This window comes from Apteryx mantelli, chromosome 12 (assembly GCF_036417845.1).
Source record: "Apteryx mantelli isolate bAptMan1 chromosome 12, bAptMan1.hap1, whole genome shotgun sequence".
Classification (NCBI taxonomy): Eukaryota; Metazoa; Chordata; class Aves; order Apterygiformes; family Apterygidae; genus Apteryx; species Apteryx mantelli.
In genome coordinates this window covers 9,395,826-9,411,923 of record NC_089989.1, presented here as the reverse complement: position 1 = coordinate 9,411,923, position 16,098 = coordinate 9,395,826, and the positions used below count along the sequence as shown (strand labels likewise).

The window sequence follows — 16,098 nt, the reverse complement described above, 5'->3', positions numbered from 1 at the left end:
AGGGCTAAGAGTCAGTGGCAGAAGTGTATAACCTTTGGCTATTTTAACATTTCCATTTCTGAAAGATTATATGAAGTGAAATACAATCCTGTGAGATATGATCCTGGGAGTACAGAAACCGTATTTGATGACCAGGGAGTCATTCCCTTACTCTATTTCTGTTTTCTCTTCCTTTTTCTTTTACTAAATGGATCCACTATAGTTTCTGCTAATAAATTCAAAGGGTTTATATCAGAGGTAATTGTTACTCTGACAATATTTACATTGATTTGACTTAGTTCAAACACATGTTCTGATTAGGTAGTTGGCTCTTGGTAGTAGTAAAATGAAGTATAAAGTCTGGCACAAAATAGGAAAATTAGCAATCATCAAATCTACTTGGTGTGCGTGTGTGTGTGTGGGGGGGGGGGGTTGTTTGTTTTCAGTTTTTAAAAGCCTGAAGAAAAGACTTTCACAGTAGATACTATGCTGTTAGGGAAACCTTATTCCAACAACTGAGGTATTACGCCCAGAAAAATGGCCTTTTCAGCCCTAAGGTACTTTTAAAGGATACTTACTCTGGAGGGGGTGAGAAACTGGTTTTGTATTTGCCTGCTTCTGTCTGTAGTTTTTTCATGGTACAACAAGAAACAATAGAAGGAAACGTGTCTGTGGCATTTTTACAGCAGAAAAAGCAGTATGCATTTTTTTTGTTTCTTTTATTGGATTGTTAGAGTATATTTGAGACATGTAAAAAAAAGAAAAAAAAATTTAATCTTTCTATGAGTGTTTTTTTTGATACAATAATCCAATGAAGCACATAAGAATACTGTAAAACAAAAAGGGACTAATTACTGTTGAGTGCTACTGTTTGTATATCTCTGGAACATATCGTTAGATAGCATTTGTCTATCCAAAAATTTACAGTGTAAACAGAAAAAATCTTTCTGTACTGTTTACTTGCCGTTTTCCCTTTTGGAATTTAAATATATCTTTCAAAGTATTTAGAGCCTTCAGGCTGCAGTTCTGCAAGTTATTTAGAAAATGCCTGGCTTCAAGTGTATGAGCTGACTAAGACTGCATCTGAAGGAGCTTGCTGACTCTGCATGTGAACCAACTGCTGCACTAATAGCTCAAGTGTAAGTAGGTCAGTCAGAGTAGAAAGCCCCTCTTGGAAGAGGATGTTTTCCAAAAGAATTTGTGATCCCCAGGTCTCAGGGTCCCAGACTCACAGAAACCTAGGCTCTGGATAAAAAGGTTACAAATATAAATAAATAAGTCAAAGACGGAAAATACAACACTAGACATCTGTATCTTTGACAGAAAGAAGAGCATTACAGGAACAAGAAGAGATGTCCTGAAAGGGCATGACAAGATTCTTAAACATATCACAGCAGACAAGGTGGAAATCAGTGCAGTGATTGAGAGAGGTACTTTTTGCAGTTCACATGGAAGGGGAGGTGGCTCGTTTGCATGAGAAGGATTATGGATATATTGAAGAGTACTGTGTATAAGAGAAGCTCAAAGAATAATAGTTGCTGTTGGCTGTGATCAAGATGAGAATACCTCATGACCTCAACCTGGATTTTACTATGATTATGGGCTGAATTTTGGAAAGGCTGTAAAGGGAAAACAGGCATCAGTGGGTGACACCATCATTGTAAAAAATAAAAAGTTGAAGGGATTGGATTGGATTGGATTGCAAGGTAGTGAACCATTAGGAGAGGAAAGGCTCTGAAGTTTTCAGCAGAGGCAGAAAATAAGAACTTGTTTAGATACTAGGGGTTCCAGGAATTTGTCAGCAGTGTGAGCTAGCAGGCAATAGTTGAGTCTCTAACATGATACAGCTAGGATAAGACCGTTATATACAGGGTTCTAGAAAAAATATCCACTACTTCCCTACCTGGTATTTAAATAAACCCTTGGCTTTGATTTTTTTTTTAATTAATTTCTTTATAACCCTGATTTTTTTGTGTTTAGGTATATAATTTTTGTATCAACTTGAAGTCAGAAGTGTCTCATACCATAGTCTGTAGTTAATCTTTTACATAAATGTGCAGTTCTGAGATAAGAGAGTATAACTGTGTGCTTTTGTCAGAAGTATGCGTAAATCCCTGACTCACTACTTGAAACAGTTTCCTTTGGGGTGGCTGTAATGATTCCTGACTCCCAGCTATCCTTTCTTGTAGGGATTCCTGTCCTAGTTGCAGGGACATCTCACTTTCTGAAGTACAAGGTACTGAATCTCTGCGGTTTAAGCTGTGAGGTAAAACAAACCTGGTTTTGGCTATAATGTCATTACAGCAAGTAAGCAGCCACTTCAGAAAAATTTAGCTGTGTCCTGCACCAGAACTAGCAATCTGTTGGAAAAGAACAGTGGGGGTGTGGACTGGGTGACCACGGCAGTTACCGTAGGATAAGCTCTTGCCGCTGGGAGCAAGAGTGAATACTTACTTAGATGTGTTACCTTGCTTTCTTAGATAGCAAAGAAGATACTTTATTGTACTATGCAGGCTCTGTCATGCATCTAGGTATAAATTTAGAAGAAAGCTAAATGCTCCCATCATTGTAGAATACTATTCATGTTGCTTGTTCATTTATGTCTCTTTTCCTGTGGGAAAGGTGGAAGGGTAAGAAATTAAGTGTGTGAAGTGTTTGAGATATTTTCAACTTCAGTAAGATAAAGCGTGGTGCTCACTGTACAGGAAGTATCCAAGATGAAAGGTGGGTGCTGAACTTTATAGTTATTGTCCCTCGGTCCAAACCATGAAATTTAGGAGTTGCTGTTTAGAACTTGTGTGCATTTAATGAATTCCAAACTGCAATTTCTTTCCTGTTGCTGTTCCTGAAAGATATGGTCAGTGGACCAGGAAGACTATTGAAAGAATCGCACCAGGATTGTTAATACAGCCTGTTATGGCTAGCTCATTGGAATGCGCAGTGTATTTAGATACACAAATTTTGTAAAGCAAGTTAGACTGCCAGAAGTTCTGATGTATTCTCTCTCTAGCTGAGCATAGAACAAAAGCACATGCTTAACCTAGTATCTATCAAAAAGCTTACATTTTATAACTATAAAATAATTTAGTTGCCTTAAACATATGCTTGAATGCTTACTTTTTTCATTTATTTGCTTTCCTGAGTAAGGATGCATTTCTAAATCAAGGGCTAGGGTTATGTTAAGTCTTTATTGATTTTAGAAGCTGTATGTTCGTACATGATACTCAGCTATGCTGTTTCATATAGATAGTGTCTAATTTTCAGCCTTACCTCTGCCTGTAGAATTTTACTCTTTACCATATTTGGAGCATTTGTAATACAGGAAATACTGTGATTTGCATAATAGAACTGTTTTTCTAAGGAGAGTGTTTTGGTACATGTGTATGTAAATTTATCTCAGTTATGTGTGGAAAAATAGTGAGGGTCAGGTTTGGGGGGGGGGGTTTCTTTCTTTTTTCCAGTGGGGTAACCGTTTTTGTGGTGATTGTTGCTAGATTCATGCCAGCAAGAAACTTTCTAAAATCCTCTAAGGATACATTTATGTTGTTGCAAGTTTATTTGTAAGATAAACAGTAGTTATCTATTTGAATTACATACGTTAATCCTAAGATGTAAAGCCACTACAGTATGTGAACTCTGATTTTGGAACCATTGTCATGGAAGTCAAATTTCAGGTGCCAGGTATTCTTGTTGTAGGAAGGAAATGGAAAACTCACTATTCAGTAGGTTTTATTGAACGTGCAATCTGGAGCTGTGTAAAATCAGTGACTGGAAACTTGTGAGCAGTTAAGTTTAATACACAGGTCTTTTTTCCCATCCTCCCTATTTATGTAAGAAAATAATACTTGTCATTTCAAGAAAACAAGTGCAAAAATTGTTCTGTTATCCTGAATAGACATAATTAGCACCTGAATTTTAAGGACTACTACACAGAAGTTTGAATATACAAGAGATACTTGAAGAAACGTGCACTTGGATAGTCTGTCCAGGTTTGTACAAACTCTGTTAGTTTTGACAGCTGGTTTATTATCTTCCTATTTTATGACCTCCCCTGTCATTACCTGTAGCTGCATTTAGATTGACTCACCCAGGTGTATTATAAGATGGAAGAGAACTGAAAACAAAATCTGAATTCACAGCTTTAATTGGACATCAGATGCTTGGCAAAATAAGCAGTCATTTTAGACATTGTCTTTTATGGCTTTCTGTATTTCATGATTTCTGCTCTTAAAAATTTCACTCTTTTAAGTAATAACTACAGTTTGCATGGTTATAGACTATATAGTTTAAATGTCTTTTCATGGTAAGATTTATCGCTATTATTGCCTGTGATGTATTATAGTTTAGTTATCAGCATTGGCATTTAACACATTACAACTTCTTATCCTCACTATATGTAGCTTGTTCTCTTTAAGCTCAGGTGCAATCGTTAACTTTGGTATCAAATTTTCCCTTTCTGTTTCATGTTCTTCTCTCCCCTCCATGTGTGTCATTTAGCAAGGCAGCTCTTAGTAAGCTTCAATGTTCAGAGCTGTGGTGGTGATTGCTTGGAAAGCGTGTCTCTGAGGTTGCTTATGCTATTTGAAGGATGGTTATGCACATAAAACCACCTTATACTACTTGCTTAGTTGCCCTGTCATTGCAGTAGGGGAAAGTCTGTTCTGGAAATAAGATGATAGGGTAATTTTCAAATGTTAAAAAGAAAAGCTCAGTCCAGGATGTTTGCATAGTGTTTAAATACCTGCGAACCCCAGTTCAGTCTTTTTGCAGATATTTTTGTTAAAGGATTCCTAGAAAAGAGGCATAGTTTAGATAGGAGAATATTTAATTTAAATATAATTCTTTCATCCACTTTTGTCCTATTGTTAACAGTATTGTATATCTAGCGTCTTAATTCCATGGAGGTTGCTCAGAGAGGTTGTGAAGTCTCCATCCTTGGAGATATTCAAAACCCAACTGGACATGGTCCTGGGCAGCCTGCTCTAGGTGACCCTGCTGGAGCAGGGGGGTTAGGCTGGATGGTCTCCAGAGGTCCCTGCCAACCTCAACCATTCTGTGATTCTGTGATTAGCAGAGGTTACTCAGATAACAAGATATATTTCACAAATAAGGAGTAGTATTTATCAGACCCTTCACATTATTGCTATGTAAAGCTAGATACAGTTCAAGACAATATAAAAAAATTCTTACTAGTGTTAAGATGGAGAGGGCCTCAAATAACTTGAGGACTAAGTGTTGCCTGTCCCTGACTGTTAGAGCGCTGCATTCTTCCCTTTGGTTGCAACAGAAAGAAATGACAGTGTAGTCAGGGTCGCTGTTTGTACTGTGTGGGAGGTAGAGTAGTGCAGACACGCACACATGGATGTGTTTATTTGCTTTACAGAAATTAAGGAATTACTAGGCAGTTCCTGGGTGAAAGCGTTTTCATATCACAAAATTACCAGTGTAACTGGCACCCTGACCAGCCTTTTTTTGTCAAACACACACACAAAACCAGCAAGTGCACTTGCCTTCTCGCCCACCCTGGCAACGAGGGGCTGACACGGGAAAGCCCAGAGCCGGGGAACGCTGGCAAAGCTCCTGGCTTCTCTCTTCAGGAGCTAAAGATGACTGTCAGGACTGCTGGTTGGCTTCTTTCCCTTTGCCCTTTGAATCCCTTCATGGTGCGTCTTCAAAAGTATTTATTGTGCCTCTCTGTCAGAGAGGAGGATGTGCGAGGGTTAAATCTATGGGTTTTTTGGTTTTTTGTTTTGTTTTGGTTTTGTTTTTTTCCAAAAATTAGAGTGGGCTAGTCAAAGATGGATTATCAGTCTGAACTTTGGATTTCTTGCTTTTTGCCAGTTTGAATCATACCGTAAACTCTATTTAAAGGTTTTGTTTTTTGTATTTATTTTCCACATCCTTGACCCTGACTGGTGAGCTGGACATTTCTATTTGCCTTGGCAAGCTCCGAACTGCTCATCTAGGCAGGATGAAAACTCTCTTTTCCTTTTGTAAACAAGCTGTTCCTTCAGTATTTTCCATAAGGATGTGCACCACCATTTTGCAACGCTTCTAGGAATTGAGAAAATCTTGCTGTTCAGAGTTTTCATTTCATGTAGCTTGTAGCACCGCATAAGAATATTTGATTTAATGTGAGTAATAATTTTCTGGAGTCAGATATGAAGTGCTTTTTTCAGAACATTTCCAAATTCAAGAAATACAAACTTTGTTATAATAAAATTTATTAAAGTTATAGGTAAATATTCATTATTGCCTGTATGGAAATGTTATGGTTTGTGTTTATTATTTGCCTAACAGTAGTGCTTGCAGACCAGCCAGGGACACTGCCCCGTTGCGCTGGGCACTGTACACATGTAAAGTGCTACTTTGTGCCCTGAAGATTTTACAGCCTAAAAATATGCTGGCATTCTGTCTGTCTTTTGGTAGGTGTTTTCTTAGTGGTCAGGATGTGAAATGAGGGAAGAACTTAGTGGGCCACTTTATGCCAACACACAACGTACCTTCTGGGACAGACAGACTGAATGTGATTTTCCACCAGGACAACAAGACTGATATTGCTCCTTTTTGCTGGGCCGTCTCCAGCGAGGAGCCCACCCTTTAGAGCAGCGTCTGCCGCGGGAACGGCCTTGCTGCTCTCGCAGGCAGAAAGGTCGGGGGCTCCCCCGGTGATGCTGCTAGCTTAGGCAAATCTGAAACGCGCCACGTCAGAGAGAAGTCTTAGGTACGACTGTAAAATCAATAGTATGATAATGTCAAGCAGTAGATCACCTCGGTATATCTCGTTTTTCATTTTTAATTGATAAACGTAATGCTATTAAGTACAGCAAATTTGTCTTGTTTATAATTTGGAAAAAGAGAAGGGAAAAGTTACCCATATTCCTTTCAATCCCAGAAATATGAGATATAATGCAAATTTAAAGATTTGGAAAGGAATTATTTGGATGTTGTTTTCTGTTCTCATGTAGCAAAATGACTTCACACATCTTTGTATTTTTTTTATTGGGGAGGAGAATGCACATTTGTTAAAGCAAGCTAACTTTACAAACAGAATTAGTTTATCTCATGTAAAAAATTTAAAATATTGCCAAGACTTGCTGTACCCTGATTATCTCTATATTCTCCATTGTAAAGTTTTCTACTAAATATACAATTTTTGTTGTGTTGAACTCTGAATGTTTTAAAAATGGTTCAAATGACATTCAGGAGGTGTTTACGTACTGTTGGCGTTTTGCTGGCAGCCATGAGCTTGCTGTACAAGTGGTCAGGACCAAACAGTTCTGAGCCAAATCCAGCTTAAAGTTATGTAGCCAGGTTAGTTAGTCCTGATCCCAAACTAATACAGTCCTGCCAAGTGGAAGAAGAGTATTTGCCATTAGTGTAACAATGAGCTAAGCTTCCAAAAAGTCATTTAAAAAAAAAAACTTTTAAGAGCACCTGCATTACTTTGGAAGAAAAAGCTTTTAGGGTGTGTACAGAATATGCTCATATTTTGTTTTTTCTAGTTGTGCTTGCTAGTCCATGTAATTTTTTTTTACCATCATGCATTCTCTTCCCTCGTAATGGGTATGAATTTATAACATTCATCTTAGTATGATCAGGATTTTAGGATTCCTTGGTGCTCTGTGAAAATCACTTTTCTCCCCCCCCCCCCCCCAATCTAGGAACACCTAATGTACTTAAAGTAAAAGTACAATTATATCCTACTGCAGAAATAATCCACGTGGTTTTTGAATGTATCAAACAACAAGAAAGAGCAAGTTTGCACATAACTTTTCATCTTTATGCTGCTGGTTATGAGATTTTAATATTTGACCGGGTGCAAAATCAAGTATTGGAGAACTGTTAGTTCCTCATGGATGTCTTGAAAATTTTCTGCACTTCTAGTAGAAGTGTGCTATTTAAGTTATTTTCCAGATTAAATATGTGCCAATAAATCAGCAAGCGAAAACAAAATAGCTACTTGCTCTACTGAAAACTGTAAATAATAATGAATAGCAAATAGTCAAACTGACAGTTCAGGAACAAATGCTGAAATGTATACTTTAAAATAAGCCAGAAAGATTACAAATAGTGATTGGTGAGCAGATCGTTAACTGACTGGGAAAAAACACTGAATTGGTTTGAATGTTAAGCTCCATTGGTCCTAGTCAACAGTCTATAAATGATATTCTTCCTTTTAAATAGTAAAATTGATTTCATAAGGGTGTATTGAAAACATATTTAAACTCCAAAGTGAAATTAAACTTCCTTTTTTGTTGCAGATCTGGGACATGAGTGATGATGAAACAGTCTGAAAGCCAGCTGAATAAGGTGGAAGATGACCTACTTTGGACTGCAGTGCTGTCTTTATCTGTTATTTGACAAGTTAATGATTGCTTACCTATTCTGACTGTTAGAAATACAAACAAATATAATCCATATTCTGACATGAATATCTTCACCATAAAAGCAGTCTGCTGTGGGTGTAATTCTCCACATTTTCATTTTTATGATGTAAATAACTAAAGCAATGTGGTTATGCTTAAATCTCCTCTTGCTTTTTTTTTTCTTTTAGTTTCTAAATATGGCTTACATATAAAATATGCTGCTTAAGTAGACTTCAGTGTTTTATTTGTCCCAGATTTTATTTTGTTTGTTGATAGACATGTTTAAGCAGCATGTCTCACTGTCTTTTTTTTTATCTCTACAAGATTTGGACCTCTTTAGTTAGAATTTATTATTAAGGCTAAGAATATTTTGCTATTGGGAGTTAAACTGCGTTCTTATTTAAAGGAGACTGGGAGTGGGTAATTAAAGAACCTGTACCTACAGCCTACACCACATTGCTTGCTCTTTCAAAGTACATATTTGTAGTACAATTGATTCCCTTTTCTTTGTTACAGTGAGTGTTCTTGCCTGTGTCAATGGAGATGGTATTCTCTGTAAAGAACTCCTAATTTCATGCTATAGATAAAATGTGGTTTGACTTATATTTACACAGGAAAGACCAAAATGTGTTGGTATCATGGTTAGGCTCCCCTGAAGCTTAGAGAAAGACCTGTTACACAGTCAAAATCACTTTAAGGGTGGATCACTGATTCCGTCACAGCTTATAGAGAAGTGCATCACTGGAGTAAAAAATTGTTTCTCTAACTTTGCCATTCTTAGATGCTGTCATGCAGTATTTTATGGGTGTTAAAAAAAACACTAATTCTATTTTCCTTTGGTAGGATTTTAAGTATTTCAGTTTTTGCAGCATCAGAAATGGCTTCACAGATTATGCACAAGCAATAGTTTGAGAATCCCCGAGTTTAAAAGATAACTGGAAAAAAAAGAATTTGTAAAATATCAACTACAATTCTGTCAAATTGAAAATGAGTCTATTGGGTTTTATCTTTAAATAGATTTTAGAAATATTTAATCATATTTGAAATCCTTTTTATGGCTTTATATTGTGGGGGTTGAGGACTAATTTGCTCCGAAAAAAATGCAAAATATTTAAACTGACAAACAATCTTTATTTCCCATATATATAAATGAGTTGGTCAGTCCAATTATTTTAGTTTCTTCCTTAACATAAGCTCTGAATATCTGGTTCAGATAATTTCACAGCTTTTCTCTTATGCAGCATCTGAGGAAGTTCTATCAGGTCAAATTTGCCTGAAAGCAAGGATATCTTCAACTCCCATATTCTGATCATAAAAGAAGATTTATTGAAACATGCTGAGGTTTGCATGAAGTGTCTAAAAATAGTTATTTTTTGTATTTTTTTAGTTATCATATTAATCATGTCTACATTTATTAAGTAATCCTAAGGGAATGTCTTATATAACTAACTTCATTGTAATATAGAAATATATATGAGTCAAATATATTTTTAAAAGGACTAGTAATCATATAGGAAACATCTTTAAATGGGCTGGTAATGAACAATAGGGCTGATAACATGCAGTGTCCATTTTAAAAGACTGTGTTAATGTACATAACTACTTATGATCTCAAATGATTTGCATTTTGCTAGCCATGCTGTAGTCCAACTGGAATCATGAGCCAGTACCATGGTAGTTTAATGAGAGATCTGCATTTATATCTTCTGGAGTTGCTGAGAGTGGAATGCAAAAGTCTGCAGTTTTTGCAGGTTTGGTTATCTGAAACCTCAAAACTAAACATCTTTCCTGAAATTTGATAAACATTAATAATTATTTTAAATATGTGAAATCTTGATATTCTGTTAAAGTTGCATTGTATCTTTACATTGAAAGTATCTATTTAACTGCAGAAGTATACAAGACCTAAAGGTTCAAAACTCAGGGTTAATATGATGTTTCCTTACCTCTGTAATTTCAGTAACATACAACTCTCTCAGGCTGAGCTGTTTCCTGTACATATGCTTCCCAGATGTCTCTGATGTTCAGAAACACTTCAGTTTGACTTGGAATAACTTCCGTTGTCTAACTTCAATATTATTTTCTTTCTCCTTGCAAAACAGAATTGTTCTTATTTTGCTTTTACAATGATTTCTAAGCATTTACTGAGTGAGAAATCACGAGAATACTTTTAAATGAATAGAAGCACACTCAATTACCATTAACAGCTAAACGCTTTTATTTCCTGGCTTGTATGCACTTAAAGGCAGGAATTCAGCACAGTCCTTTCATCTGCTGTTATTGTGGTTTAATGGAAGAAGCTAAACTTTGAGCTTCCTTCATGACGGAGGTAGAAGTTAAGTTTTATTTGTGCTGCCATGACCTCCTAGGCATCAGTGAAAAGCCAGAACTCATCTTTTTGTTGTAAAACCTAACAGCTACCTTGGCTTTTCAGGGATTTACCCAATCCATCAGGAAGAGGGAATGAGCAGCCTCAGAGGAAGCAACTCTTCTTCCTAAACTAACAAATGTAATGGCATTATATGGCAGTGTGGGTGGGATGGGTGGCACTGTATGTCACAGACGGCAACTTTGCTACCTATATATCGCATCTGGGGAGTCATTTGATACTGTCCGAAAACCACAGTTCTCGATGGAGAACTATGGACATAATTTTTGTTCCTGAGTGTTTTGAAAGTTCATGGCATGGTGGCCTCTCTTTGGCTTTCATACATCTACTGACTCTACTTGCTGTTCTGTGCTGTCCCTACTGTGTGCTTGCTGGTCAAAGGCAAAAGTTATAGTGGACACCGCATTCATGAAAATGAGGGACTTGAGATTCTGTTTCAGGGGGTTTTTTTCTTCTTCTTTTTCTTTAAAGCCCTCACTCGCTCTCACCCTTGCTTTCACAATCTGCTCTTAAGTACTCTTCACCTGTGTTATCGTCTGTCCATCTGGAATATATTTCACTCAGGGCAGGCCCTTTATATCAGGCATAAATTATCATTCCTCCATTAAAGCCAGCAGAAATGAAATTTCATTTTTGTCATCTTTGATACTCTTGTTCCACTTCCTGTATAGTGTTCTTTCTAACTGTGTTCCTTTGTATAGGATTTGGCTAGTTACCGTGAATATATGCAACAAGAAGTATTAGCAAAATGGAATAATTTCTCCATATACTAAAAAATTGCTTTAAATTTCTTATTTGTACTCCCCTAGAAAACTCTTCCTGATATGGGTTTCATGCATTACTAAGTTTTTTAATATGCGCTGTAGAATCTTCTCTTGGCACTCTTTTTCTCCCTCTTACTGAACAGATCCTTCTAAACGTACATTTATTAGTCTAATTGGAATTGCTGATAGCTAATTCATCATTTAGTACTCTAGAACAGTGCGGGCCATCTGTCTGAAGAATCCACCCAGCTCCCAACTTTTCTTTGAGCATTCTTCCTCTTTTTCAAGTCAGACTGTAAAACCAATGAGACTGCCCAAATGTGATGTGGCGTGGAGCAGAATTTAGTTTGCATGTTTCCTGTTAATGGCAGTCATGTGTGAAAAGATCTCTAAGCTTCTGATAAAGTCTTTGAGCTGCTGATCAGGAAGAACTCCATGCATGTTTATTTTGACATTAAGAGCCATGACAGTGATCCAGCAAGGTATTTTTATATAGTTACTCTTCAGAGTATAACCACAGCCACATCTTAAGAGTTCAAGGAAAGACCTAACTCTCTATCCTATGGGAATAGGAGGGATAGCTCACACTCTCAAAAGTAAGCATGTTGCAATATGTTGCAAGCGACACATAACTAACCTTTCTTGTCATTCTGCCAGCTGCAGAGACATTTCTGCAGTGCAAGTTCAGCCAGTTCTCTAATATAGTGCAAATAGCCACTTTCATGCAGTCCGTTGATTCAATGTTAGCTGTACTGTAACTTTGCATTAAAAGCACACAAAAGCTGAAGAGAGCATAAACAGCTGTATGGTGTGATTTTTGCCCTGCTGCTTTTCCAAACTTTAATACCCAATATTTTAATTATTTTTTAAGTGGTAATGCAATACTTTCCTTAGAAAAAAATACGCAGTTATACTCCAAAGAAAGCCATTAAATAAACATTTGTAACGTGGTAAACTTTAGCAGACTTCCTAAGAAACATAGTCTGGAAGATGTCCCAAGCCTGTTATCGTTTCTGTCCAAATCTTTTGACATGGCTTCTTCAACTGTTTTTCTGGTTTTTTTCTTTCTCTCTCTCTCTTTTTTTTTTTCCTCCAATTTCAGTGCGGATGTTTTCATACAAATCCTGCCAAAATGAAGCTTTTCCTGCAAAAGGGTTTTGTGCACCTTTTCTCTTTCAGAGCACCTGGGTTGGCTGGTGTAAAAGATAAAAAGACCAGATCAAGATGGACTCGGGATTGTCCCAGTCAGGCAATGTGTAAATTCCTAATTTAAGAAGAATCTTCTGACCTGTCCCATTCCAATAGCAGGTTTCTTGCCCTTGCAGCTGCCTGGACTTTCCCTGCAATGATAACAATGTTTAAAAATATTGTGGCACCACACAGGTAATGCTTTAAGGTTTAAAATTAATATACCTTTCCCTCTCTGTTATCATTTCAGCTATTCAGTGTAATCATTTAAGAAAGAAGTTCATTTTCTCATCTGTGCAGGATATCACAGGTCTTGAAAGAAAAAACAATTTACTGGCGAAGACTGTTTTCAGTCTCATGTTACTTTTATTGGTACTCTTTGGTCTGCTAGCACTGACAGCAGTGACTCTTCCTAGTGAGTTCATACTGATTAGTATAGGGACTGCAGGGCACCCTGTTTTGTGACAGCACCGCCACTGAGTTGGCACAGGGAGGTTAACAGTCCCTGCTTTTTGTACTTCTTAATTCCTCAGCTGTCAAATGTATAGAAGTAGGATATACCTACTTGGCAAGGAGTAAATAATTTTGCTTTCCATAATCAGTTTTCCCAGGTCAAAGGAACTAATCTGTTGCTCTGACCCAGTATTGTTTGAAGTCAAGTAGTGTTGGCCAAAATAGGCTGTGGTTTGGGCTCATTTGTAGCCACTTTCCTTTTAAGTATGGTAGCTGAAATTCAGCACTCCGTATGCTTCCACCAACCAATGATTAGTGTTCAGTCCAAGTTGTAGTGAAATCTTTTGAGTGAGTCACTTGAGGATTATTTTAACCTGGCCAAAGAAATTGGCACTGCAGAAGGATGACTGAAGCTACTTCCAGTAAAATTAATAGCAATATGCTTGAGTAGCGACACTGCTAAGTACCTTAAGGTATCTTGTACCTTAGGGCATCACATTTTTCTTCTCATTTCTCAGTTCAAATGATCTCACCCCAGGACAGGGATGCAGATGAGTATCCTAACCAACTATAATTTCAAGTTCTAATTGTTGCCCTCAATAATTGTGAATACAGTCTCTCCCTGTTGTGGCTTAACCGCAGCTTGTTTCAGTTCAGGTGACATTTTTTCGACATTCTCTGGCAGTCTTGTCAGGTGCCCCATAACTGTTTGCCTGAACTTCACGTGTATCATGTGTTTTTCTGTTTAGTCAGACCAGTGCTCCCTGGTGGTTGCAGCATCTTGCAGGCACTTCCCTGGGCTTGGGGATAATAAGGGAGCTCTAAAAACAAACGTGCCGTGTTTCCTGGCTGGCCTGCAGTACATGCTGTCTTTGCATTGACTATAGCTGTCTAAATGGCTGTTTCCTACTGTTGTTTTTTGAATAGATGTTTATATAGGACATTGATATAAAGCACAATGGACTTTGCCTCTGGAAGTGCAGGTCACATGCACACCCACACACGTTTCATTTTAAATGCTAAATATTTCAAATTATTTGTTAATAAAATATTTTAGTAAGCTAACAGAAAAAAAGCAGTAGCATACATAGTGTTATACTGCTGCTAATCGAAAGCATGATTTTTTTAGATGATTCTTGGTAATTTTTCTCCTAAACCGTTACTTGCTGTTCTTACACCCCTTGGCTGTGGAATGTTGCTTCGTTAGTCTTTGAGCCTCCAAAACTTGAGGAGACTAAATGTAACTACTTTAACATTTTAGCATCAGGACATTTGATTTTGTAAGCTCCCTGCAGAATGATTCATTGTTTGGTTGGTTAGTGAAGTGCTGCTACGCACTACATGGATGAAAAGGGGGAGAGCAAGGCCCCGTTTCGTTCTCGCAGAGCAGGCCGGTGATGGTTTTTGCTCTCTGTGCCCTTGGCTAAGAAACTGCAGCTTACACGTCGCTGTCAAGGTGAGGCAGCAGTGCAGGAGGCTGGTGGGTACATTTGAAATGCAAGCTGGCTTCTCATTTCTGGAATGAATTTGCTTTCTAAATCCGAACCAGTATGGGCTGAAAGTATGTGCAGAGAAATGCTGCTGAAATTGTTTCCGCTTGGTGTCGGCAGGCCTGGAAGGAAGGCTAGGACAGCGGCGGTTCCAGTCTGGTTCACTCCGAGTGCGTCTGAACCATTAGTTTTTGACTGCTAGTAAATTGGTGTCCTTCTCTTTCTTTTTTTTCCGGAGTTTCTTGTCCCTTCCCACGATCCTCGGTGCCTCACCAATAGGGAGCGACAGGGATGAACATCAGAGTGTGGAGGATGGTGGCCTTTTTTGCCAAGCAAATTAATTTCTAGTGACAGACTTCATTCAAATTAGTGTAAGAGGAGAGAAAAATCTATAAAGTAGTCATGAATTTGCTTTGCGGGGGGGTTGTCTTTAAAAGTCTTTTATTTTCATCTAATGTTTTGAAGTCTGCCATTTATACAGTAATTCTGTAGGTGTTACCACTTCCTCAGGAACCTGTGACTCAGTGAACATATAAATGAAATGACATCACTGGCAGCTTTGGTTTGAATTGCCTCTTCCCTAAATAGGGATTGTTGGTTTTTCTTGTAATACTTGCTTCAACTTTTTTTTTCTTTTTTTTCTTTTTTTTTCCTTCTTTTCGTGAGGGGGGATGGGATGAGGGTTTTGAATTATCTGAGGCAGCCTTGCTATTATGGGTAGCCACACTGAATGTGTTTTATCCTTTGGAATTGTTGAAATCACCATTGTTGAAGTTTACTTAAAACAGGAGATCCACATTTCTATTCAAGCTATTTATGAATGAAATAATTGTAAGTAGATGTTACCAGAGCAGCTATTGTAATAAAGCACTCTTAATCCACTGCTGATATGCTGAGGGAGGGGGGAGGGGAAAAAGGAAAAGGCCTGAGCATAAGCTTCCATTATTATTTTGGAAGTAATGCAAACAAAAGAAATATGTTTTTGTACTACTGGGCAGATGGCTGTACTTCAGCTTTAAACAGATCTCCCTCCTTACTCTCAGTAGCATGCATTGGCATGACAGAAGATTCCTGGCAGATTTCAGTGATTCCTTTCCTGTAAGCGGTATTCTTCAATTATATCAGCTATAAATACGTGGTTGAAATGGGTGGATCCAGGGCAAGGTTTGCTTCTTTGCAGGGTGTCTCCGAGCCTGCCGGAGCGCTGGCTGCAGCAGATAGGCACGGTGCAGGAGAGCCTTCAGCTGCTGCATCTGCAATTCTGTCTTGGGCAAAACTCCCACTGACGTCGCCACAGGACTTGGCTGCTAAACTGTTAGGAGTAATGTCAGGAATTCTCGTCATCCGATGAATGTGAAAAGTCGGATGTCTGTCTAGGTCTTATTCACAGTGTTATGGGACAGACTATAAAAGCGTTGCATTTATTTATTACTGTCGTACACAAAGAATCACTGTCCTTTTGTTTG

The 16,098-nt window shown here is 37.8% G+C and overlaps 1 protein-coding gene across 2 annotated transcripts in view; it reads left to right on the top strand.

Annotated features, from left to right (window-relative positions):
• ATG7 (autophagy related 7) overlaps positions 1-10,627 on the top strand; it is a 125,505-nt gene extending 114,878 nt beyond the window's left edge. For both annotated transcript variants that reach the window (XM_067303860.1, XM_067303859.1), the window contains one exon: positions 8,244-10,627. In XM_067303860.1, the coding sequence (XP_067159961.1) occupies positions 8,244-8,276 (33 nt within the window). In that variant the 3' untranslated portion in view covers positions 8,277-10,627. The remainder of the gene's footprint in view (positions 1-8,243) is intronic.
• The last annotated feature ends 5,471 nt before the right edge of the window (positions 10,628-16,098 follow it).